We start from the raw sequence: 24409 nt of genomic DNA, 5'->3' as shown, positions 1-24409 counted from the left end.
CCCAAAACAGCAGATTAACCGGAGCAATCAGCGCGAGGGCTCTTCAGCTACCCCGATCCCCAGATTCTCCTCGTGACCCCAGAGGTAGTCAAAAACTAGAAGCCATATTATCTCCCCAAATCGCTCTTCTCACGCAAGGGGGAGGACTGTTGTTACTGAATTATTACTGAGATATACAGACTACAGTGTTACAATACAGCATATCACACAGGCATTTATACCACACACAACGCAAATGTGTGCTTTGACAGGGATTTATAGAGGGAATGTTCTGCATCAGAAAAAACGAGTCCCTTGTGTAGCAATAATCTCACATAAATAAATTTCAGCTCAGCTACTCCCCATACCTAATTAATTGATTATTCAACGCACACACATCAGCTTTTTATGTGGTTCTTTTTTTATATAATTGCTGACTTGTAGGATTGTGCTTTCTTCTCCTCTCTCTTTTGTTCTTTATCTCTGCGCTGTGCAGTGTTTAATGCACAATATCAATAAAGTTATGTTGGAAAAAAACATCTGGTACACACCATTCAACCCACAGAAAATTAACCACCAGCAATTTTAATTAACAATGAAGTGTTTTTGTCTTTTTTTGTTCAGCAAAAATGCCAAACATTACCTAATCCCAGTTTTTCAGTTGTTAAAATTTGCAGCTTTTGTATTTTTTTGTGATAGTAAACTGAATATCTTTGGGTTTTGGACTGTTAGTTGGACAAAAAAAGCAAACAAAGATGTATTTGGGCTTTAATAGCTTAATCGAGATTATAATTGGCAGATTATTCAACTGTGAAAATAATAAGAAGAGACTTTGGAATAGTTTATTTGAGAAGTTATGAGTAACAGCAGCCATCATTATAGGACGCTGCAGATGAACTCTTTTCAGATTCAATATTAGGGGGTAATAGAATAAAATTAAAGGTTTACTCTGAGCTGTTTTCATCATTAAATATCACCTTCTCCTAAGATGTTTTTTACATGTATATACATGCCTGACCTTTAACCCTGTGTGTCATAATCTCCATCTCCTCATAATGTCCCTTATGGGGACGTCCCAGCATTCCCAGTTTGTGGCTCGAAGCCAAAATTCCTCTTCAGACAGCTACACAGACTATCTGCGGGCACACTTGCTGTCACTGCATTTTATCCAGCCGCTCCGAGCCAAAGTAGGTTAAAGGCAGGCAGGCAGTGGCTGGTCGGTGGCAACATCTGCGTATATGCTGTTATACATCACACTTCCGCTCTAACAGACTCGCGTTGAGCTTAAAGAGCGGCGGGGAGGGCGAGTGTGTGGGATTAGTGCCAGCTGGCGTTGGTGTGTATGTGCTCATGTGCGGTTCTGTGCGGTATGACCCAGGCTGTAATGCAGAGAGTGTTGTAGACTACAGTTAGAGGGGATTGGGGGCGGCGGGTTCCAGATTAGAGTCTGGATCCAAAGGAAGTTTCAGCAGCCTTTCCCGTGTCTTTGCATGTGTCCTAGTGTGCTACGGGGCCAACAGGAGTAACAGGGTTATCTTTTTTTAAAGCTCATCCACTTTAAAATACATTACAATGGTTAAATCGCTAGTTTAAAGCCAGTGGATCTGGACAAATCCTCTCTTACTCACACGAGTCGCTGAAAACTGGGACCGTAGCCAGTGTTAAGTGAGCGTGGGATTTTCACTCTGAGCTCCACAGTATGTGCTCTTAGTACCTTGCTGCTTTTTTCTTGCGCAACTTGTATGAATTCTGGCTTTAGGGAAGACCTTAATAAGTTGTCAAGGCCTGGAAGTTGGATTTCTGTCCACTCCTGAGACTGGTGAGGATTTTTGCATTCCAAAGCATCCCTTGCATTAGTTAACATGCCATTAAAGCCTTTAGTTCCAGTGGGTGGCCGGTGACAGTTGTTAGTTTTGGGTGTGAAGAGCAGCAGGGGATTTACTCCTAAAAGTAGATTTTGAGGGATTTCTTTTTTTGGGGGGGGGGATCACTCACTGCAGTCTCATGTTCTGTAGTCCACATGTTGGAGTTTAAACCCTTTGGACCCTCTCAACCCCCCGCTTGATAGAGTGGAGTTCAGAGTTACAGTGAATTTCCTTTAAAGGTCACACAGGGTAAAATGGATTTTAAGTCTGGTTTTCTGCACATTTATCTCACACACAAATTGAAATCAGTGCCTTGCCAGCTGTAGCTACTCCACTACTGTACAAACTGACCCTCGGAGAGTCTGCTGTTTACTATGAAGCAATGACTCACACCATAATTGATTTTAGTTGATTATCATTGAAGCGTGCCCGTGTTGGAGGTAGTGACTCCCTCTGTGCTTGTAGAAGACACTAAACTCATTTCCTGAATGAATCACACTGAAGTCCACTGGGGAAAGTGTGTTAATAATGTAATTGGTGGACCACCTCTGTAGCAAACCCCCCCCCCCCCCCCCCCTCCTACTGCCACTAAACAAGATTATTCAGAGGGACAGTAATGTTGGTAGTACTGAATTCTATTATCAAATGTGTGGCTTGAAAGACATATATTACCGTAAGATCCAGTAAGAGAGACGTGGATTGGAGGATAATGGCAATGCTCTGCCATTAGTGGTGGCAGGCTTTTATTAAAGAGAGCATCCTGTGCTTTTCATTCGATTTGTAATCAATTAAGATTGTAATCATGCACATTGTTGCAGCCAGTGGATTTCTCCATTAGCTAATGCAAAGCCTCAGGCAAATGGAAAAGCTGTCTGCTGCTTACACGTCATCTTTCACTGAGCAACATGGTCAAAAAGACAAAGAATTGTACTATTTGGGCTCCAACTAACATTTTTTTCTTTTTAATTTCTCTGCTTATTATATTGTTTGGTCTAAACAACAAATAGCTTGTTTTGTCCATGCAGCAATTATAAACCCAAGATCCTTCAATGTATTATCGTAGAAAGAAAACCATCAAATACTGTATACATTTGAGAAGCTGAACCCAATTTATTTTTGGCATTTTTGCTTAAAAAATCACAAATATCGATATGAAACTTTGTGCTTAAACCTTGGGTCAAGACGCGTCATTCCTTAATTTGACCTTCAATATCAACCCTCTAGCCTTTGTCATGATGTGAGCTGGTTGTGTCTGAGTCAAAAATGTTGACTTTTGATTTGAATGCTCTCATTAGCCCAGTTCCTCATTTTAGGAAATACGCTTTTCTCGGAAAGCACATAATCGTACTTTCCAAGATGTTGAACAATTGCTATAAATTTGAAAACTTAACTTGCACAAAGACGCTTATTTCCCACAGGTTTATGTCGCTGTTTTTGAGATATCCCTTTAGGACAGAAGGACACACACAAGCACATCCCTAACTTTATTGTATGTAGGCCAGATATTAAGAAAACATTGCTTAAGTAAAATATCAAAGAATTAAAACAGACAGTTAAAGGCTTTGAATCTTTTTAGGAGCACTAATTGGCTTTAAAGCCACAGTCACAGTTCTCACAGTTGTTGCATAAGTGCTGCGAAGTAGCCAGAGGTTAGTGCTGCTAATTAACGTCTTTATTTTCATACTCTCAGTCACTGTGCACTCACATCCCCCTCTGTTGTCTATTAAAAACTTGGCCCACAAAGGAAATCCCTCAGCTGTGTCTCCCTCTGTTTACCTGACCCTCATCGCAGCGCTTCAGGATTACATGAGTAAGTTAGGAAGCAGCTTTTGTCTCCCCGTTAACATGAATACTGTTTATAACAATACTTTACTTCCCTGAACGCTACACTTTTTCACAAGCTGTCGAATTAAAAGTGGGACCGAATGCTTCCTCTTGAGCCTGGTGACCTTGTTTTACTTTAATTGCCGCAGCTTCCCGCCTGCAAGGGAAAATAACAAGTGGTAGGGTTTTTTCATATCTCTCTTTCAGCAACATGTAGGCCCAAAGCTGCGGCTGTAATATTAGATGTGCCATTTTCCCGTTGAGAGATTTGAGCTTTCTTTTTTTTTTCGCCTCTGAGCTGGATTAATGAAGCGAGATTGCGCGGGCCCTCTCCAGAAAGATGGAGAAAATTGAGAACTAAAGTGTGAGTGGGAGATTGAAACCAAGAGAGGGAGAGGAGAGGGATACAAGATTTGAAAAACAAGATTCAGACCGAAACACTGAACTGAAAACAAGTCATCCTCTCCTCTTGCTCACATTTGCCCGGAACCCTAAAACCCCCACGGCCAGTAAATCAGGGTCGTAGGCTGTGTTAAATTACCATATTCACATATATGGTAGAAAACTTCATATGGATTGGTTTTATTAATAGAATTATCCCCTGGGCCAAGTGGAGAAGGAGGGAAGGGGCAAAGTACTTTCATGTGGAATAATTAAGACCCTTTGCCTTCTCTCTTTCTCTGGTTAATTAAGATGAACACGCAGGCTCTTGATATGTGTTGCTCCAGCTCATGAGTGTAAACGGGTATGAACAGTACGGACATGTCTCTACAAATATTTTTCCAATCTCAAACAATGTAGCTGCTTTAACTCCTCTTATTGGAGACAGGCAAGCTGCAGCATATCAAGTGAACTCTAATGAATAACACAAATGGGAGTTTTGGAGATGATTTAAAGGCAGATTTGACCATTACTGTGGAAACTCTTGAGTTGAGAAAGAAAGAATCTCAGGTGAAGTTTGAAAACCTTACAACAGCTAGTCACAGAGCAGCAGATTACCTAAAAGTCATTTTTAAATATTTTGATCTCAGGTTTATAGTCAAGTCGTCTAAAAAAAACGGAGAAAACAAATCATGATATAAGTGCAGTTTCAGGCAAGTTATAAAATGCATATTCAGTAAACTAAACATTTTGCAGAGTCGGGCTTTTTTTTGTGCACACATGTGCCTATGAAAGAGAAAAGAGTGACAGAGTGAGTACCCACATGCAGTTATTTTGGCCGACTGACAAAAAAATGTCCCTAACAAGTTAAAACCAAACCTACGTCCTTGCTCCAGCTCAATGCGATTAAAATAGTCACTGCAGCAGCAGAGCAGCAGCAGCAGCAGCAGCAGCAGCAGAGCAGCACTCCTGTCACTTCACTGTATGAAGAGGATGAATCTCCAAGCTGATTTTCCACCTCTGCTGTGAGCTCCTTAAGAACATGCAGATACGAGATTGGATTTATGGCTCACTTCTGTTTTCCCTCATCTTTAGCAATCCTATTACTTTGCCTTATGATCTTGGCTTTTTTTTTTCCTTTTTCTTTTTTTTTTTAACTGTTGTGCATGGAGAGCTGAGCGGAAGGAGCGATGTGGACTGTACACGAATGAGAGTTAAGACGTGCTGTGTTTTCTCCATCATGTGTTTCAGTTCCTGAGGACCTGTCCCTGGAGGAGAGGGATGAGCTGTCAAACATCCGACGCAGGAAGAGGGAGCTGCTCGACGATATTGAGGTCCGTGTGTGTGTGTGTGTGTGTGTGTGGGTGTAGATGCTGGTTTCCATGTTTGTACACTGAAACTGCTTCATCTCAGTAGGTGATTATTATCAGGGGGAATGTAACTCTTATGACAGCCTTGCTTTCCTGATACTGAAACTGGAAACAATGAATCATTTCAAAACACACTGTAGACTTTCTATGTCTACAGTCTAAGTCTGAACTTAAGTCATAACCTTTATATTTTTTGCCTATCTATCTACTGTAGGCGTATTTGCATGCTGTAAATGATGCAAATTGACATAATGGACTTCTATGCTAATCCATACTCACAAGAAGTGATGAATATTCCACCGCTTATACCGCACATCATCCGTTCCATTTCACATTGTAAACCCTTTTTTTAACATTGGGAGATCAAACCAACTGCCTGTCTGTCTGTCTTTCTCTCAGAGGTTGAAGTTCGAGATCGCAGAGGTGATGACGGAGATCGAGCAGCTGACGTGTGTTGGGGAGAGGTAAGCTTCTGAAGCCAAGTATCTCCCCAATACAGTTTGCTTTATTGATTCAATTTATAAATGTGATGCGTAGAACTGTAATTTATACATAATTCTATTAATCAAGACTGCGTGTGTAGGGCTTTGCATGAACTTTAATCTACATCATGACATGTTATCTTATTTACGTGGAAACCCAATAACAAAGTTTTAGTAAGGACAGCTTTAAAATGTTGTTTTCAGTTTTATTTTCATTTTATTATATTTTATATGACTGCTATTAGGGCTGCAACTTGCCAATATTTTCATTATCGATTAGTTTGTTGATAATTTTCTGGCTTAAATGTCAGAAATGATGTGATTAAATGACCAGCAGTCCAAATCTCATTTTTAGAGGCTGAAAACAAGCGATTATGAAAATAGTTGCATAATCCATAAATGAACCATTACAGCTCTAATTGTTATTAAAGCCACTAGTATGTAGCAATGTTTCTTTGTATGATGGCATACAGCTTTCTTCAGTGTCCAGTTTGTAAAAAAAAGATCTACAAACACAAAATAACAACGATTTCTCTTCCTCTATCATAGTTAGGTAAGAGATGTCAAACATTACAAAGGCATTTTTTGTTGTGAATGACATCGGCTGCTGAGTCTGCTTTACATACGGATGAAGTAGACTCAGCTGGACAAGATGTGACTTTAAATTGTAGCTGTATTAGACCGTTATACCAACCAGATCAACCTGTTTTCTGTTCATCCACACAGAAATATTGACTACTGTTGGGTAAAATATTAACAGCATAATTATATACAATATACTGCATATAACAGCCTGGCTAGACAGTGTGTGCTGTGTTCTCCAACTGACAGCTGCATAAAACAAACAGTGTACAGCGAAGGTACCCTGTATAAATCAATCAGGTGTTCTCTCCGTGTATAAATCATTGTGTGTCCACACTGTGTGCTGTTTGTCACTGAGATCATTACACTCTTTATCACCTGCGTTACACAAACACATCAGAGGTCTGTCTTTTGTTGGGTTTGTCTGCGTGTGCATATGTTTTTCAGCTCAGAATCAGGCATGACCATATGATGTGTTGAACAGATGTGGCAGGAAGTAATCTTCCCAGTCGTGACTATAAATAAAGTGTATTTGTTGTGCTTGATGTTTAGGTACATGACAATCTGTGGCTTTCGGTGTTGTTTAGGGCGAATGAGTGGATTCACCTAATTGAATCTCCACATTTACGCTCATGTTTTCCAGTAAAACATCCCAGAGAAACAAACAGATCGCCATGGGCAGGAAGAAATTCAACATGGACCCAAAAAAGGTAATGTCTATTTTTCAATCCTGTAGCAGCCTTATGTTTTCGTCACAAACCACCGCAGCCTTCAGTGCATCTGTTAAATGTCTGTCTGTTCTCAACAATGAAAAGCTGTCATTCTCCATCATCCCCTCCAAGATTGAGCAGCCAGACTCATCCTGTGATCTCCTTCTCCTCTACAGGGAATCCAGTTCCTGTTGGAGAACGACCTCCTTCAACATACTCCCGAAGACATCGCTCAGTTCCTCTACAAAGGCGAGGGCCTCAACAAGACCGTTATCGGAGACTACTTGGGCGAGCGGTGAGTCAGAGCGTCTATCAGGCTATGAGACAAAGTCTTCCTTATATGAGATTTACTTCCCCTCTGTGATTAGAGGAGGAAATTATGAGCTGGATTTATTGATTAAAGAAAGCGAACATGATTGACCCAGCCGACATGAATCTTCCGAGGCAGCGTGGGCGTCTTGTCGCAGTCCAATCGTTTGGACTTATAACCGGTAATAAAAAGACAATCCAGCTCCTCACATCTCAGGCCAGACTGATGGATAATGGAGGAGGAGGAGAGTCCTGCAGCAGTGACGCAGGGACTGTCTTAGATAGGCGGAGGGCTAGTGAGATGGATAGTGTTATCTGAAGGTGAGATGACTTAAACATGTTTGAAGAGGCCGAGGCGAACAGGGACAAAACTCACTGAATCAAATACCAGGAAAAGGTTTAGAATTATAAGACACAAAACAGCAACGTTTAACTTGATTTATCATTTGTCTGTGTTTCATTTGAAAAACATTATTTGGAAGTGTACTATTAAAATGAAAATGAAGTCTCATTATGTGCAAAATAATCATGAATTTCATATGAATTTCATTTTACATTAAAATATTCATCTATTTTTGCATATAAAGTTCAACCATTTTGCTCCTTATTATCCTCAGTTGATCTAGCACAGAGCAATGATTCAACCTATGTTCAGTGTATCCTGTAATTATTAGTCCTTATACATGCTGTCCTGAATGCTCATTGTGATACAGTAACGTATGTCTTTCTACAGTATAGACTCTATTTAACAGGAAGTGATGCATTTTAGATTTCTGCCAGCAAAACTGATATTTAAGGGTTTTTAGTTGTTGTTTTTTTGTTTTTGGTTGTTTTTTTTGCATTTTGCCTTTATTGGACAGTGGGCAGTGAGGAGGTAGAAAGGAAACAAAGAGAAAGAGAGACGGGTATGACGTGCAACTAAGGCCCCTCGTTAAAGGTCCATTTAATCTGATAGAAATATCCAAGTTTCAAAATTCAAAATGTTTTAAATAATTCTTATACAGATATGTACAGAGCAGGACATTTTGAAGTTGAAAAATAAACTTGTCAATGCTCTCTCTTGAACAAACTGTAAAATGATGAGACTGTATATTAATGATCTAAGATATCACCAGCATTTCTGTACTGCAATTTGTTATTGACTGATAGTAGAATGTCTGCCAAAAGCTAATATAGGCTGGAATGTCAGCCTGGCTAATTTATCGATCTTCATACCAAATTATCAGCAGAACATTCACACAAAAAAGAAATCACAGACTAGCTTTCATTGACAGATGGTCCATGGAAAGTAACACCTCTGAGCATAGAGAATTGCCATGAAGGTCCGTGCCAATGCCACGCGGACCCAACATTTGTGAACACGTGGACTGTAAGCATTGCAAGCGCACCAACAGCCTATGTGCTGGAAATGCAAACAGGAATGTCTTTCTTTTCTATTGTATGTATGCAGCTGTCACTTTTTCTTGTTGTTCAGCAACATACAGAAACTCCTCAGCTGCATTCAGATTGAAAACAGTCCTGTTTAAAACAATACCAGGGGCTGTGTTGGTGTGGTCTTGTTGTTTAAGTGCTGGTGAGAGAATGAAATACGTTGCAGCAAGTCTGCTCAGAGTAACAGATTATTGCTTCTAAAGGCTGATCAGAAAAACACTGCACAGTTAAGCAGCTTACTTTTACAACTCTGGAAAGTTATCATACTGCAACCCTGTTTACTTGGAGGCACATGTGGAAAGTGTCCACAAGACAACAGTTGTATGCAGACGTGGAACACAGAAAGTACAAATTGTCCTTAACGCGCTAATATTGTTATAAACTATAACAAAGAAGAACATCTGGTTTGAACGTTGAAGTATTAATACCTTACAATTTTTGAATACAGGGACTATAATCAAATGTCAGTTTACTCACTCGGATGCTGGTTTGTTCATTGTTTGGTGAGTTGGAAAAGTTTGCTCTGCAGGCTCTGTAGAAACTCACATGACTTGTGTTTGGTCCTCAAAACAGGAACAATGAAAAATGAAGCAAACACATTCCATTGTTTAGTAGTTGCAGCTGATGGTGTATCTGGAGTTGGTGAACGGGTACACTGCTCACACTGAAGCCTTTGTACCCCATTGTTTTTGCCATGTGATCGCACCTAATTCGGCAGGATTTTGACTGGTGATAAAAGAATATTAGATAAAAATTTGGATGGCATTTTTATAAAATTGATTTCTTAAAGTACCAAAAAACAAACAAACTAATTTTTTTTTTTTAACTCTGCAATTTGTTTGATTTGGATAAAAAGTCTTGACTTAAATAAATAGCTTTTTGACCTTTTAATCCATGCAGGAAATCTCATCAACTACACGTATTATCTTCCTAGCTGAGAAAAGAAAACACACATACACTCTCTTAAGTAGGCTGAAGGTTGGAGGGATGGGGGGGGGGGGGGGGGGGGGGGGGGGGGGGACTCAGGGGGCTCCGCTTGTTGGCAATAGGCTTTATTCACGCAGGATCATCAAAGAGGCCACCTACCTGGTGGAAATCACACTAGACATGGGCTGCGGGTTTACGCTCAGTAATTATCACTAATTGAGCTTATGCAAGGAGCAGGAACCTATCATTACATGCTGAGCAGAGAAGGAGATGAAGAGGGGGGGAGAAACAGCAGGAAAACAGAGAGAGGGACACATGGAAAGGAGGAGACGGTCGAAGAGAAAGAGAGGAAACGGCTCGAAAGAGATGAAGATGGATGGAGGCTCTTAAATTACACCATCAGACAGTTTTTTGTTTGGCAGCTCTTTTATTGTTCCTGTAGAATTCAGCTTTGTTTGTCACATACAATGCAAGTTTCATTGTGATAAATTTACTTTTCGCAATAACCTTCTATATAACCCTCAAAGGGCGTGATTCATTTCATTTGGCTGCAGACGACAGTTCATAAACACTCATTGGACTCCCAAGACGTCATCCAAATAATCAGAAAATGTTATTACCAACTCTCTCTGTACTCCTCTCAGCCTCCACACAAAAAAAACAGTCTGAAAAGTCTTGGTTTCTTTTTGAACAATCCGCAGTATGAAGGTGATGCAGGATCAAGATACTGGACTCTGATGTACAAACAAACACGATCAAGAGAAGCTGTGACCGCAGCCTGAGAGCACACTGTTGACTTTTTCCCTTCCAAAAATGCCTACGATGGCCAAACAAACCTCAGACAAAAAGGAGCTTGTGTGGGTTTGGTTTAGCTGTTTTTCATCAATCCACCCCCGCTCCCCCCCCCACCTCAGGGTGGAGAAATGCTCAGCACCGGCCAGCTGTTTAAATTGCTTCCAGACTCATCATCCAGTATGAATACTCGCACAAACATGAGAGGAATGCAGGAAAAAAGGAATGCAGGTTGAGAAATGCTTTTATGGAGGAAATATGGTTTTCCACTCACCTGCTTTCTCAGTTTGTGTTGTGTCCAGAGGTATTTTACATCTTCTCTAAGGGGATTCTCCGTTTGGGTCTTTGAAAAAAACAAAACAAACCAAAAGCTTAAAGAAAGAATAATATCTGATTTTCTAATTCTTTCTTTTTTTTATTTTATCACCAGGGATGACTTCAACATCAAGGTGCTGCAGGCTTTTGTGGAGCTGCATGAATTTGCAGACCTCAACCTCGTCCAAGCACTACGGTCAGTTGAATGTTGAGACCAAATATGAAGCATTGTTCAAACACAGCTACGTCCTAACTGCTTGTGGCGTCACAAATGAAATCCTTTTTATTTCTCTGTAGGCAATTCCTGTGGAGTTTCCGTCTGCCAGGTGAAGCTCAGAAGATCGACCGTATGATGGAAGCGTTTGCCTCACGGTATTGCCAGTGCAACCCTGGAGTCTTCCAGTCAACAGGTCAGCCTCACTGCTGAAATGTTGTCTATATTCGTATGAGCAAAGTGCGAAATCCAATATGTTGGACAAAGTCACTGCGCTGATATGTAGTCGTGCCAACAGAAATACTGCCTGAGGGATCTGTTACAGGACGCGCTGAGTCCTGGCCTGTTTTGCTTAATGCATTTCAATCATTAAGCCATAAGAGTTACTGTAACTAAGGCTCAATGAGAGATTAACCAGATTACAGTAACAACTACGGGTGGGGGGTGTTTTATTGAAACATTGTATTCATGAAAATAAATCAGAACCACAGCACGCCTAGACTACAAAGCATATCAGGCTATTTCTTGTAGCTTTTGCAATAACATTTATAAAATAATTATGAACTAAAACAATTAGGAAACTTGAACTTGAGCACTGTGTTGAAGGGGATATTTGAATCCATTTTAATTGAATTCACCCAGGAGCGAGTATTTTCACTCTCAGCGATATGATGTCATGTTCATGTCTTGTCCTTTCCTCATGCGGACACATTAGGGAGATGATCATTTACAACAAAACAAAAGGTTAAATGCTAATTGCAAATGCTGATGCGCCTTTCAGTACTGTGGATAGCGCCACTCGGATGTGCCAATACACTTAAATGCCATTCTTGCAAGTCACTGCACAATTCAGCTCTATGTGCAGCTCGCAGCTTAATAGACAATAATGACAACATGCAATGGCAAAATGTGCTGTCATAAAAATATATAGGCTACAATGTATGGCTACTTGTCAGACTAAGAAGCAGTCTGCTTTGATGATGGACGTCTGTGGAGGGGACATCCACAGCTTGTCACCTCTCTTTTACCCACATCTCTGCAAAAAGCAATGATGCTAATGATGTTTTTAGATTTTTTTAAATAAACTTTTAAAAGTTTTGATCTATTTTCATATGGTCTATTGGTAAAGCAGCATAAATCACTGTGAAGGGGATACATTTTTGTTCCCACCGGGGATAAAAATAACTCCAAATCCCAAATCTCACCCTGACTGAACAGATCATAGCAGCACATGAGTTCAGAGTAAACAACCGGCAACAAACATGAGACATGCATTATTCAAGAAGACACAACCTGGCTGAGTGATACACAGACTTGTGATAAACAAAGTCTGCAACTACAACAGTCAGTAAATAATTAAAGAGGTCATAGAGCAAACTATTGCATGGGAGATTGTTGAAGATGCATATGGTCTTGTGGTGGGAATGGGATACTTTGAAAAGGTACACAGAGCTGTTATTTATTTATTTATTACTTTTTAGAGATATGTGTTTTTTATACAGACAACATACAAGATAAAAGGCTCTTAAATGACACGACTCGTAAATGTTTCAGATTATTTATTTTTCAGATGCTGACTTTGCACCCACATACAGTAGTGCATGGTTCTTTGAACTACAAAAGAATCAGAGTTTAATGAATAAAGAGTTCTTCTTTTCTTCAGTGGTCTCATAAAGTCTCATGCACTGAGGCAGGCATGCGTGTTTATGTGTGTGTGTGTGTGTGTGATAGTCTGTGTGGGTGTAGGGCAGAGCAAAGCAGCACACAGGAACATGTGCGTAGCAGTAGTAACACATTGAGCCCTTCAAAAAAAAAAACATAAAATGAGCAGTGATCTTTAATTATCTTTAATTTCCCTCAGTCCTTCATTATTTTCATCATTTTTTTTTAACTTCACTGACATTCCTTTGACTGTTACCAGCACCTCCTGCCCCACACTACATCCTGTGTGTGTGTGTGTGTGTGTGTGTGTGTGCAAAGCTCCTCTCTTTTAATAGAGAATGTGTGTTAGTGAGCAGACAATAGGCAGCGCAGGACAGCCAGGACCAAAGTGTGTCAGTGAGAGGAGACAGATAGAAGGGAATGAATGATTCATTTACACGCAGCCACTGGCCCGTGTGAGTCTGAACATTAACACACAGTGGAGAGACTAAAGTCCCCTCCCCACTCACACACACTGTTTCTTTCTCTCATACCACACACACACACACACACACACATACACATACATATACAAAACGATTTTGTAAAATCCTGACTGTCTGTGTCTGAAAGCTTCTCTCTCAAAGAGAAAAAAGCCAAACCACATATCTTTTTCACACCCACGATTGAAGAAATTCCTTTAAATCAATTTTTAAAAATCTACATTTATCAGAATTAGGGCTCAACTACCAACCTTTGCTACATACATAATAGGAATACAGCGAATAATTACATGTGTAATAAAAAAAAATAACACAAAAGTTCATAATAAACACGAATTATCACGACATGCTGATGACACCATGTTATATGTACTGGAACCTGAAAATGTTAAACCAGACATGTCAGAAATTAACAGTGCTGTTTTAGTTCCCTGTTTAATGTATAAAATAAATGACCCTTTCTTAAAATAAAATAAACTTTTTTTCAATTTTGATATGTATAAATCTTGTAAGAAGTATGGTTAATGTGTCCTATTTATGATCTTGATGGGCAGCACAAGTTATTGTCTGTTATTACCTGTTTACCATTTATGCTTTGTTCTGCATCATTTGTGCTACTCTCTGACCTCATTTAGGCCATAATAACATGTAATCTCTATCTGGATGAAGACATTAAAACATTAAAACACCACAGAACTCCCTACATTAACAAAGTAGAGGTAGTCTATACAGTTTGGACAGTAATCAACTATCATTTTTCAAATAACGTTGAAATGTAGATGTACAGTAGATATAATCCAGATACAGATTGCGTGTTAATACCAGGTGTAAATGGGGTTTCTGTGGCAGGATATGCACTTTTTTAACCCATTTTATTGCCTTACTGTTGCTTTCAGATACCTGCTACGTCCTGTCATTTGCTATCATCATGCTGAACACTAGCCTACACAACCCCAACGTCAGAGACAAGCCCCCTGTGGAGCGCTTTATCTCCATGAACAGAGGCATCAATGAAGGAGGAGACCTGCCAGAGGAGCTTCTCAGAGTGAGGATTTGTTTATAATGAGAACGTGTATAGTGTATAGAGTGTGTGACTGCGTGCGTGTGATGATTGATCTCTGTGACCGTCCTGTCACGCCTACTCCATACGAATGAGGCTTTTTTTCCTCTCCACCGTTTCCCGGTTTTATTAACGGTTTTGCCTCCCCTGTCTGCAGAACCTTTATGACAGCATCAAAAACGAGCCCTTTAAAATCCCAGAGGATGATGGGAATGATCTGACGCACACGTTCTTCAACCCTGACAGAGAAGGCTGGCTTTTAAAGCTAGGTACGTACATTCAGAGTCACTAAATTAACTCTGACCATGTTGATTTATGACAGCGGAGCTACAACATCGGTTTGATGGACAATATGTTGTGTTCTGCATTTCCCTGGTGATTTGTGTTTGTGTGTATGACTTGTTTATGATGGGCGTTCAGGTGACCGTGCTGGAGGTCGACAGCAGTATTTGTATATCTCCTAAAACATTCTGGAGGGATCTTTAACTTTATACAACACAATTATGGCAGTTGATATGCAGTACCGTTTTTTTACTAACAGGAAATGATGGAGCTAACACCAGTTTCTAAACAGACAGCTTTTAAAAACCTTTTCCAATGATTAGGGCTTCAGTTTCACCTGCTTGCATAACAGCCAGCGCAAAGTAAATCTGAACCAGGGTTTTGCGTAGAGTTCAATGTCTAAAAAAGCTCTGCCGGAGAATATAAAGTGCTCCACAAAAATCAATCGTGACACAGGAGATTACCAGTTACCGAGGGAGAGCATTAAACATTACATCATGCTTCCAGCACACCTATTTCATGAGGATGCTTTAATGAATCTCACTACCAACTCACTGACAACCTCTGGTGTGACCATGTGTTAGGTTATTGTCTTTATTTCCTGTTCTCTCTGGCAATTCAGCCTGAGCTGTTGGCCATTTGCATCACAGTTTTTTAGCTGTGAGCTCTTAGTTTGCACTAATGCTGGGGAATAAAAACTGTCCGTTAACACCAGACTTAAATACTGAGTGAATTTAGGACACGTGTTGGCATTTTAAATTATAGTCTATGTTCATTTTCACAGTGTGAACGTACCACATACTCAGGACCCCTGCTGGCTAATTAGTGAACTAACAAATTAATTTAACAGAGCTCATCATTTCGGGCCCAGCCCCATTTATGCCAAGAACGTGTCAGATGAGGTTGCTAGGAGATCTGTGATGCAACTGCTAAGTGTCTTTTCTGTCCTTGTCCTTTATCTCGTGACCTCTCCTCTTTGTTTCTTTGCCATATTGTCTCTCCTTACCTCTCCTCTCCTCTCCTCTCCTCTCCTCTCTTCTACTCTCTTTTAAAGCATGCTTCTTTTTGTGATTACACTTTCAGCTTCTCTCTCTCTGTCTGTCTGCCATGGTGATTTTTGTGCTCGCTGTGTCTCTCAAATCCTTTTGTGTTTTTGTTCCTCACTCCCTCTCTCTAATCGTTCGCCCTTTCACCCTTTGTTCTGTTCTTTCACTCTGTTCTGTGATGGCTTTTCCTTCTTAAATCTCTGTATTAGGAGGTAGGTATAACACTCCTTCCTCCTCCATCCTCCCGGTTCATCACAGAGTGCCTTCATAACGGCGTTGGCTGCCATTATCTCTTTAGCACACCGGGCCCCTGAACATGCTAGTCCCCTCATCTACAGTAATTGGCTTGTTGTATCAGAGCTGTTAATAGGCAAATAAGTTCACCTCATCACCCCATGGCATCGTGAGGTGATGGGTTATCTCTTTCAAAGGCAAGACGGGATGTCTTCATCATTATGCATGTGGGTCGGTTGCTTTCCTCTTTTGGCTCTAGAGGAGGCCAGATGACGCAGAGGGCACGTTTCAGTTGGTGCATGCACATAGCTGAGCGCTAACTTTTATCACAAGATGCATTTGCATCATAAAGATAACTGTTCACCTCATCAAACTATAGTGCCATATTCCCTTTATTATCCTGCCTCTTTTTCACAAGTATGTACCATGTATGTACCATATTTAAAGCCTAGTTTCACTGGTAAATCATGAGTGAATCATCCAGAATCATTTAAGCCACTTATTTGGAAAGTACATTTCAGGTGAACATTTAATTTATCATCTAAATGGTTCACAGTTAACCTGTAGAGCTTCAATGATTAGTTGACTAATTGATTAGTCAATCGACAGAAAATTAACCACATCTAACAAATGTTTTAGTCATTAATCAAGAAAAAATGCAGAAACTTTGCTGGTTTTGGCTCAAATGTGAAGATGTAATGCTATTCTTTGGAATACATGATAGCCGTATTAAGTTCCATTCATTTTATATTAACGGTTCTTCTTAGTAATGTGTGCACACAGTTTACAATGCACTAGATAACTAAAATGACATCATTACTGTTACACTTCTATATAGTTTTAGACTACTGATTTAAATGGGAAAACCTGTCTGATTACTCATGTTTGCATCACTCCATCATAAAACTGTATAGAGTCACTTCACTGCCACATATATAACAGTTGACACACTTAGGGCTTAAAATCTTAAAATATAAGCAAGTGCACAAAATCACCTAAAACAAAATCATCTGCAAGCTTAAGTAATATTTTCCTGTGTTGCTCTGACGTTCCTGAAAGAAGCTGCCAGGTCACCTCATGTTCTGTACCATTAGAGACCGCCCTGTGCGTCATACAGCTCCTGTGTAGCCATCTGCCAGAACATGCAGTCATGCTCGAGCTTTCAGTGAATGGCCTTCTTCAGTTTGCGCTTTGAGAATGTGTACCTACTTACCTACCTACTGCTGCGTAGCTGGTCATGCAGTGAAATAACGGACATCTTTGCCCCCTTTTTCATTTTCCTGCTTCTGTTCCTAACCTACAGGCCTCAGTACCTCCTCCTTCTCCTACTCCTCCTCCTGCTGCTGCTGCTCCTCTTCTTCCTCTGCAGATCCTCCTCTCTCCTCCTCTCTTGCTCTCCATGCCACCAGCTGCACTTGCCAGATCAGTTTAAGTCCAGTTTTACCCATTAGTGAATTCCACGCTAATTTATACTCCATCAGAGGAGACCCTTCACAATGAGGGGAAGATTTTTTTTTAAATTCTCACAACACCGCCACTGTAAACCAGACAGACTGAGATTGTCACTATGTCATCTTTACATGTTATCACCAGATTCGGCCTGACTGGCTTTTCTCAGTAAACGGAATTTCAAATTCTATTAAGAATGTTAACTGACATCTGATCAATGCTAAATAAGACAAATGGCCGGTCAGTGCACAATATTGTGGCTGTCCGGCCTATGAGGACTTGAAATTCATCCAATAAATAGGCCTAACCTTTAGACTAAATTACACTGATGGGGAACATTTTTCATGGAAATTAAGAAATAGTAGACATTTTACTCCCTTAAACTTTTGCACAATTTTGAACCATCCCACATTGGTTTGCACTCCCTGAATGTCTCTAAACATAGAAGTGAATGATAAATCTGAATTAGAAATACACACACATAGAGAAACTAGGAAAAACAAGGAGACAGCCGTAATAAATGTCAGGTTTGGGATGAAATGGAACATATGGTTGAACAGGATAAACAACTATCCATCCTGCCATATGGTTGACAGTAGCACAATAAAACTTTAACGAACTTATGTATTTACCCAACAACTGCAGACTCTTGTTTAAAATGCTCAGGCCAGTTTAGTGGGTTAAACACAGTGGAAGCATCTAAAGGTAAACATGTCTCATATATAATGTAGATGTTGGATTTTACTGTAGCCAGCAGTATAGAATAAAAATGTGGGTCAAGTGAACATTACATCAGTAACGGCTGCTTTGTGCACAAACTGTGAAGTCAGCAAACACGCTATTATGATGCACGCGTTGCAGACTTTGCATTGATATCAGCCACATTATGTTTTTCTCTTTTTTTGATTACATAGGTAAATTGCTCATTGCGTCACCGATGGTGTAATTAACAAAAATCCAATAATCCCAATAATCTACTTTTATCTGGTGATGCAGACAGATGGAGAGATTGTGTCTCTTATAAGGAGATTTCCTTTAAGAGGAAAATGCAACTCTTCACTCTTCCAACTGGCTTTTCAGTTGGTTCCTCGCATTGTGTATCATTGTGTTTTTTTTTTTTTTTTAGCATGACATTAAGAGTTCAGATGTTTAAAAGAGAAGACACATTTTTGGATTACTTGCTCCAAATCCAAACCCTCTTTGCAACAATCATAAGTCATTACATTTTTCTTCCACTGGTTTCTATTTTTAACATATCAGCAAAGAATTTCCTCAAGTCAGTCTCATAAAATCACTCCCTCTGAGTCGTATGCGGTGTGTACATGTGAGGGATGTCTTCTCCTGCAAGTGAACACAGGGTTCCAGTGTTTTGACAACCTCCCCCTCCTCACCCCTCATTCCCCTTGCGCTCGCCGGGGCCCTCAGGCATCAAACTCTTGGGACTGGGAGGGGATGCTGGAAGGAGTATCCAGCCTCTGATTGAGCCTAATAATGCAGAGAGCTGATGATCAGAACCAGATGTGGCACGTGGAGCTGTGGTCTCCTGTAGGTTAGCCTCTATAGCATAAACACTGTCACCTCCTCAGTTTGAACTCAAATACGGTGCCCCTTTTTTTTCTCTCTCCAGGCGGCAGGGTGAAGACGTGGAAGAGAAGGTGGTTCATACTGACCGACAACTGCTTGTATTACTTTGAATACACAACAGTAAGTAGTCAGATCAGATGCGTGCTTATTGACAGCCTGAACGGACTGCATCATATGTACATGACAGCTATATAAACTCTTTCTTTGTTGCAGAGTATCCACAAAAACGCATTTAGATTTAGAGGATTTTAAAGGAATAGTTTCACATTTTGGGAAATATGCATGTAAGCTTTCCTGCTGAGTTATTTCCTAAAAATGTTGAACTATTCCTTTAAGAACCCGGCTAAAAATAGTTTCACATTTTTTAATTATTTAATCCAATATTAGCTTAGTGTGTAAAGTAGCTGACATGAAAGAAGTGTGACAGGATTGTAAGTGAAATGGACGGACGGACACACACACACACACACACACACACACACACACACACACACACACACACACACACACACACACACACACAGAGCTATAGAAAGAGGCAGGGGTCTTTGCCTTCCAGCTCTGCTCTTTGACAGATGCAGCCCCCTTTGACCTAAATGAACTTCACTCCAGCAATTAACATGAAGCATCATGGGAAACATCTGCAAAATCTACAACACACATCTGGCCCCGCTAAGCCATAAGCCAAGTGTCCCCCCACAACCCGCTGTGAGTCCCCCCCATGCTCCACCCCAGCACCCTGCATCCTTATTTCTGAGAAGACCCCCCCCCCCATGCACACACACACACAAATGTAAATAATCACACTGCAGACATAAGTGTTAATGCAGCACACACACACACACACGCACACACACTAAAATAACAAAACAAGCATTTCCTCCCCCTGCTGTGCCCCCTCATTAGTAGGAAGATGACAAGCAGGACATAAGGCTGTTCCTCAAGGTCCCCCCCAACACACACACACACACACACACACCACCTTACATATGGCCCTGCAGACACAATGCCAGTTGCTGGAGGATGGAGAATGTAAGGTTATGCCTCCCTCGGGTGCTGTACCCTACGTGACCAGGATGAACAAAAAGCAGTGTGCTTTAATCACCAACTTGATTTTGTACTTGGAGGATGTCAGAAGCAATATAAGATCACGGTAATACTTAAAATGAAAAGTGCTACATGTAGCATCAAAAACTTACTGCGTTACTGCATTGACTTTGTGCCATTAATGTCCTCATTTTTTCCATTTATAGCTGTTACAAATTGTAATTTTAGGTTGTTATGAGTAAAAAAAAGACCTAGCTGGGAAAATGGTCATGCTCTGTTGAAAAAAAAATAGTATGTCAAGTATGATGTAAATATAATTGTTCTAATGTTAGCAATGTGAAATGATATGTAGAAAATGAGTATTTTAACACCTCATGAGAAAAGAACCCTATACTCTGCTTTTCATACGATCCTTCAGCAAACAAGTCAAACAAAAGTCTACAGCCATGTTAACAGCTTCGTGAGGTTGTAAAAAAAATGGGAAAATCTATACATTATGACCCACATTAATTTATCAAAAACTTTATTCTTCTTAAAATGAAGATTTTTGACTGATGAAGCAAATTTGGGTTGGGTTTATGGCTCTTAAGTCTCAAGAAACCCTACTGTAGCAGTAACAACGACAGTGATGTGATGACGTCACATTAAATTTGACTATGATCAATTCATATTTAAAGAACAATGAATCCAAATTTGACATGTGATATTATCTCAAATGGATACTTTCTTCACAACATTCCTCATTGATTATAATTGATTATCAGTCCCTGGTGTGGTCTTCTCATTAGACAGTAGTAAAGAGATGTGTTGTCTTTTTGTTTTTCTTCAGGATAAAGAGCCTCGTGGGATTATTCCCCTGGAGAACCTCAGCATCAGAGAAGTGGACGAGCCCAGGAAACCTGTAAGGAGCAACTCCATCCTCTCCTCCTTTCTTTTAAATTCACATATAAAACATCACATTTGTAAAAAGCTAAAAAAAAAAATCAACACATTGTCTTATAAGATACTATTTTTTGCCTCCTGATGTGTTCCCAGAACTGTTTCGAGCTCTACAACCCCAACCACAAAGGTCAGGTCATCAAGGCCTGCAAGACAGAGGCGGACGGGCGGGTCGTCGAGGGCAACCATGTAGTGTACAGGATATCTGCTCCCACACCGGAGGAGAAGGAAGAGTGGATCAAATCCATCAAGTAAGAGATGCCGCGTTAGCGTAGATCCATTTACACTGAGAGGGCACTTAACCAATGTCGGGCTGATCCCATGTGGGACTTTCTCATGTCTGACCTTGACTGTGAGAAACCACACACCCGAGCACGCGCGCACGCACACACACTTACACATAGTGCTGTGAAAAAAATGTGCAGACCAGCACAAATACACGAAGGGAAAGCGCACACACACACAAACACACAAACACACTCTGGTGACTAAATGTGACTCCGTTTCTCACACTTCCACACAGATAACACTCAGAGGTGATTTCTGCTCTGCTGGATAAGCTCGCTTCCCTTTGATTAGGACTCAGCAAGCAAAGACAAACACACTGGCACACATGCACACGCACAACTTCAGAGGTGCGGTTCTGAGAAGTGTTTTGGCAGCCTTTTATATACACCCTGGTTTGTCATTTCCAAATGCTTCCTGGTTAACCGGGGGAGGAGCGTGTGGAGTTGCTGTTGTAAATTAGACCCAGTGGATAATTGATCAGCTCACTGGTTATCATCCACTCAGCTGCTGCTTCGCTGGCATATATGATCAATATCAGGGCAGAAAATCATATTACACCATCCCTTCCATTTGCTAATGATACTAAAAACTAACTTAGCATTGACATATGTGTATCCATCAAATGAAAGTAATGGGTTTTTGGATAAGTTAGTGGAAATCTTGTTCGGCTGAGGCAGCTTCACGTACAGTTAAGCTAATTGGAGAGACGAGAGAGGGGGCTCGTTTTATTCGGTTTGGGAGATTGTGAACAGACTGACCTTGAGATGACATGCTGCCTGTATTACATATTTCACACCCCTACCGACAGGACGCCTGATGCACCCTCAAGTGTGCTTGCGCAGGCCTCAGAGTGCTTTTACGTGTAAAAACACAAGTGTGAAGCGGCAGTGTTACAGGGTTTGTGTGTGCGTAATGTAAAGCCTCTTCCTGTCACTGCTGGAATTAACAATGATCACAGACTGGACTCAGCAGGACAGAGCTGCGCTGCTGCCTCGACCACACTCACTCATTTGACTCAGCTGCTGTGGCGGCAGACTGTCCTGTGGTCAGCAGATTCACACACACACACAATATATCCACGCTGCACCACCTGACTCATCGGCACGACTGGGAACTGCTCCTGTGGTAACTGTTACAGTCCAGGTCAGCGTGTCTACTGTTCTGCTGCTGGGAAAGCAACAGATTACTCAAAGTCACTCCCATCTTCAGTGAGAACGTTGGCAACGTGTCAGGTTAGCATAGCGATGACACGCAGCACAACAAGTTAAGCCGACTAACAGATCACAGCATTAAAGGAAAAATACACCCTAAAATGCTGGTTAAGATTTGAGAACAGCTCTGTATGGTCCACTCTGGTGTTTGTGCTCCTACTAAAATATAAAGGAAGCAGTTTTTTTTGTTGGATCTTCTTTTGTAGTTTGTGTTGAGGCATTGACTAATAGAGAGAAAACATTGAGGTTAACACACTGAGAAATGACTGGATCTTATCACAAACTGATCCATGTGTAAATGTGTTTTGCTTAAAGCACCTACAGCTGTTAATTAGAGCAATTTCACTGGATAATGTGCAACGTAAGGTGATGAATGATTTTGTATGAGTAGTCTTGACAGTGTGTTTGTGTGTGTAGGATTGAACAGTTGGAAAAAGCCCATCACTGATCTCTTTCTTCCTGTCCTCTTCCCCACAGAGCAAGCATCAGCAGGGATCCTTTCTACGACATGCTGGCCACCAGAAAGCGGAGGATAGCCAATAAGAAATGATGATCGCCTGCGTCTTCAACCGCTTTCCACTCTCTGTGAACAGCAGAGTCCTGGTGTGGGTGGGTGTGGGTGTGTGTTACCGGGGAGTCTTGAAGTCCTCCCCTTTGTTCTTTCAGGGCAGGAGGACATGCAGCAGACACAAGTGGGAGCTTTTGGGACTGAAATAGATCTTTATTCCTACCTGAAGATTGTGCTGGTTTTATTTAAACCGGCATAGACTGAATAATGAAGCCTCATCTGGGTGAACAGACTAGAACGAACTGTGTGCAAGCTTGATGATAGCAAATAGACTGAAAGGAGAGGAGAGCAGATTATTGAAGCAGCAGCCATGGCTGGAATCATGGCTGTGCTGATATCGCCCTCTGCTGGACACATAAGGAAATACATCTCCTGTAAATGCAGGGTGGGGACTTGAAACCTGATTATCCCTCCTCCTCCCTATCAGGCATTCCACTCATCCAGACTCCCAGATGCCAGTCAACATTTTATTACCTTGACCTCACATGTCCTTCAACAACTGCCAACACCAACTATGTTTTGTAGTATTCATGTAGCTACAGGAAGCCTCAAGCTTATAAATCAGCTGGTCTGATGTTAACCCCTCAAGTGACTGCATCTGTATGCAAACACATTGAGTTACTCCAGAGGGGAAACGAAACCTCAGCTCCTATATTTCACTTACTCCTTATTTCTTCTGAAGACAAACTGGCCAGCAGGTTGGGAAGTAATACGTCATATATATTGAGTGGCCACAGTTTTAAAAAGCATCCTATATTCATTCTGTAAACTGTCATTTTTAAGTATTTTATGTATTGAAGGTCCACCTCTGTGATCAAATTCATTTCCTTTTGTATTTATTTTCTTAATTTCTTTAACAAAAGCGGCAGCCCGGGATTTACATTATGCATGTATATTATATAATGTACATACTGTTGGTTTTTTTCTTTGTTGTGTTTATGTAGCATGTAAATCATTATGGCCGTAGCCTATACCCGTTCATCTTTTTTTTAGTTTAACAGCTAACAGTTTACAATAGTGGAAGAGGGAGCTTGTGCGACTCCTTATGGAGCAGAAACCTCCTCACATGGTGTTTATTACTGAGGATCAGATAATACATGATGTTATATGAAAGTAGGGCTCACTATGCTGAGTATAGGAAAGAAAAAGAGGGTTCAAAATACCCTTGAAAAAGGTAAAAAAAAAAAAAAGATACTGGAATTTTCAGAACTTGCTGACTGGAATCGGAGCCGTTTTTCCCAGACGGATCGAGCCCAGTTGATCTTGGTTTGGGGGAAACGGCTTTTGAATAATTTTGATGAAGATTTTGAATAAAAATACATGCTGATCAGAAAACAGTTGTGTGCACGTGAACTCTGTGAAAAGAGCTCGACTCA

General features: G+C 40.7%; 1 protein-coding gene across 1 annotated transcript in view; it reads left to right on the top strand.

The window, feature by feature from the left end:
• LOC134003209 (cytohesin-3-like) overlaps positions 1-23015 on the top strand; it is a 30739-nt gene extending 7724 nt beyond the window's left edge. The window contains exons 2-13 of the mRNA XM_062442341.1: positions 5301-5383; positions 5819-5883; positions 7127-7193; positions 7370-7488; positions 11083-11163; positions 11265-11377; positions 14222-14370; positions 14543-14654; positions 19024-19100; positions 20857-20928; positions 21063-21217; positions 22943-23015. Of these exons, the coding sequence (XP_062298325.1) occupies positions 5301-5383; positions 5819-5883; positions 7127-7193; positions 7370-7488; positions 11083-11163; positions 11265-11377; positions 14222-14370; positions 14543-14654; positions 19024-19100; positions 20857-20928; positions 21063-21217; positions 22943-23015 (1166 nt within the window). The remainder of the gene's footprint in view (positions 1-5300; positions 5384-5818; positions 5884-7126; positions 7194-7369; positions 7489-11082; positions 11164-11264; positions 11378-14221; positions 14371-14542; positions 14655-19023; positions 19101-20856; positions 20929-21062; positions 21218-22942) is intronic.
• Positions 23016-24409: the final 1394 nt, after the last annotated feature.

The sequence above is a fragment of the Scomber scombrus genome, chromosome 21 (assembly GCF_963691925.1).
Source record: "Scomber scombrus chromosome 21, fScoSco1.1, whole genome shotgun sequence".
Classification (NCBI taxonomy): domain Eukaryota; kingdom Metazoa; phylum Chordata; class Actinopteri; order Scombriformes; family Scombridae; genus Scomber; species Scomber scombrus.
Note: the sequence above shows the minus strand (reverse complement) of the source record. Positions and strands in the feature narration are given on the sequence as shown.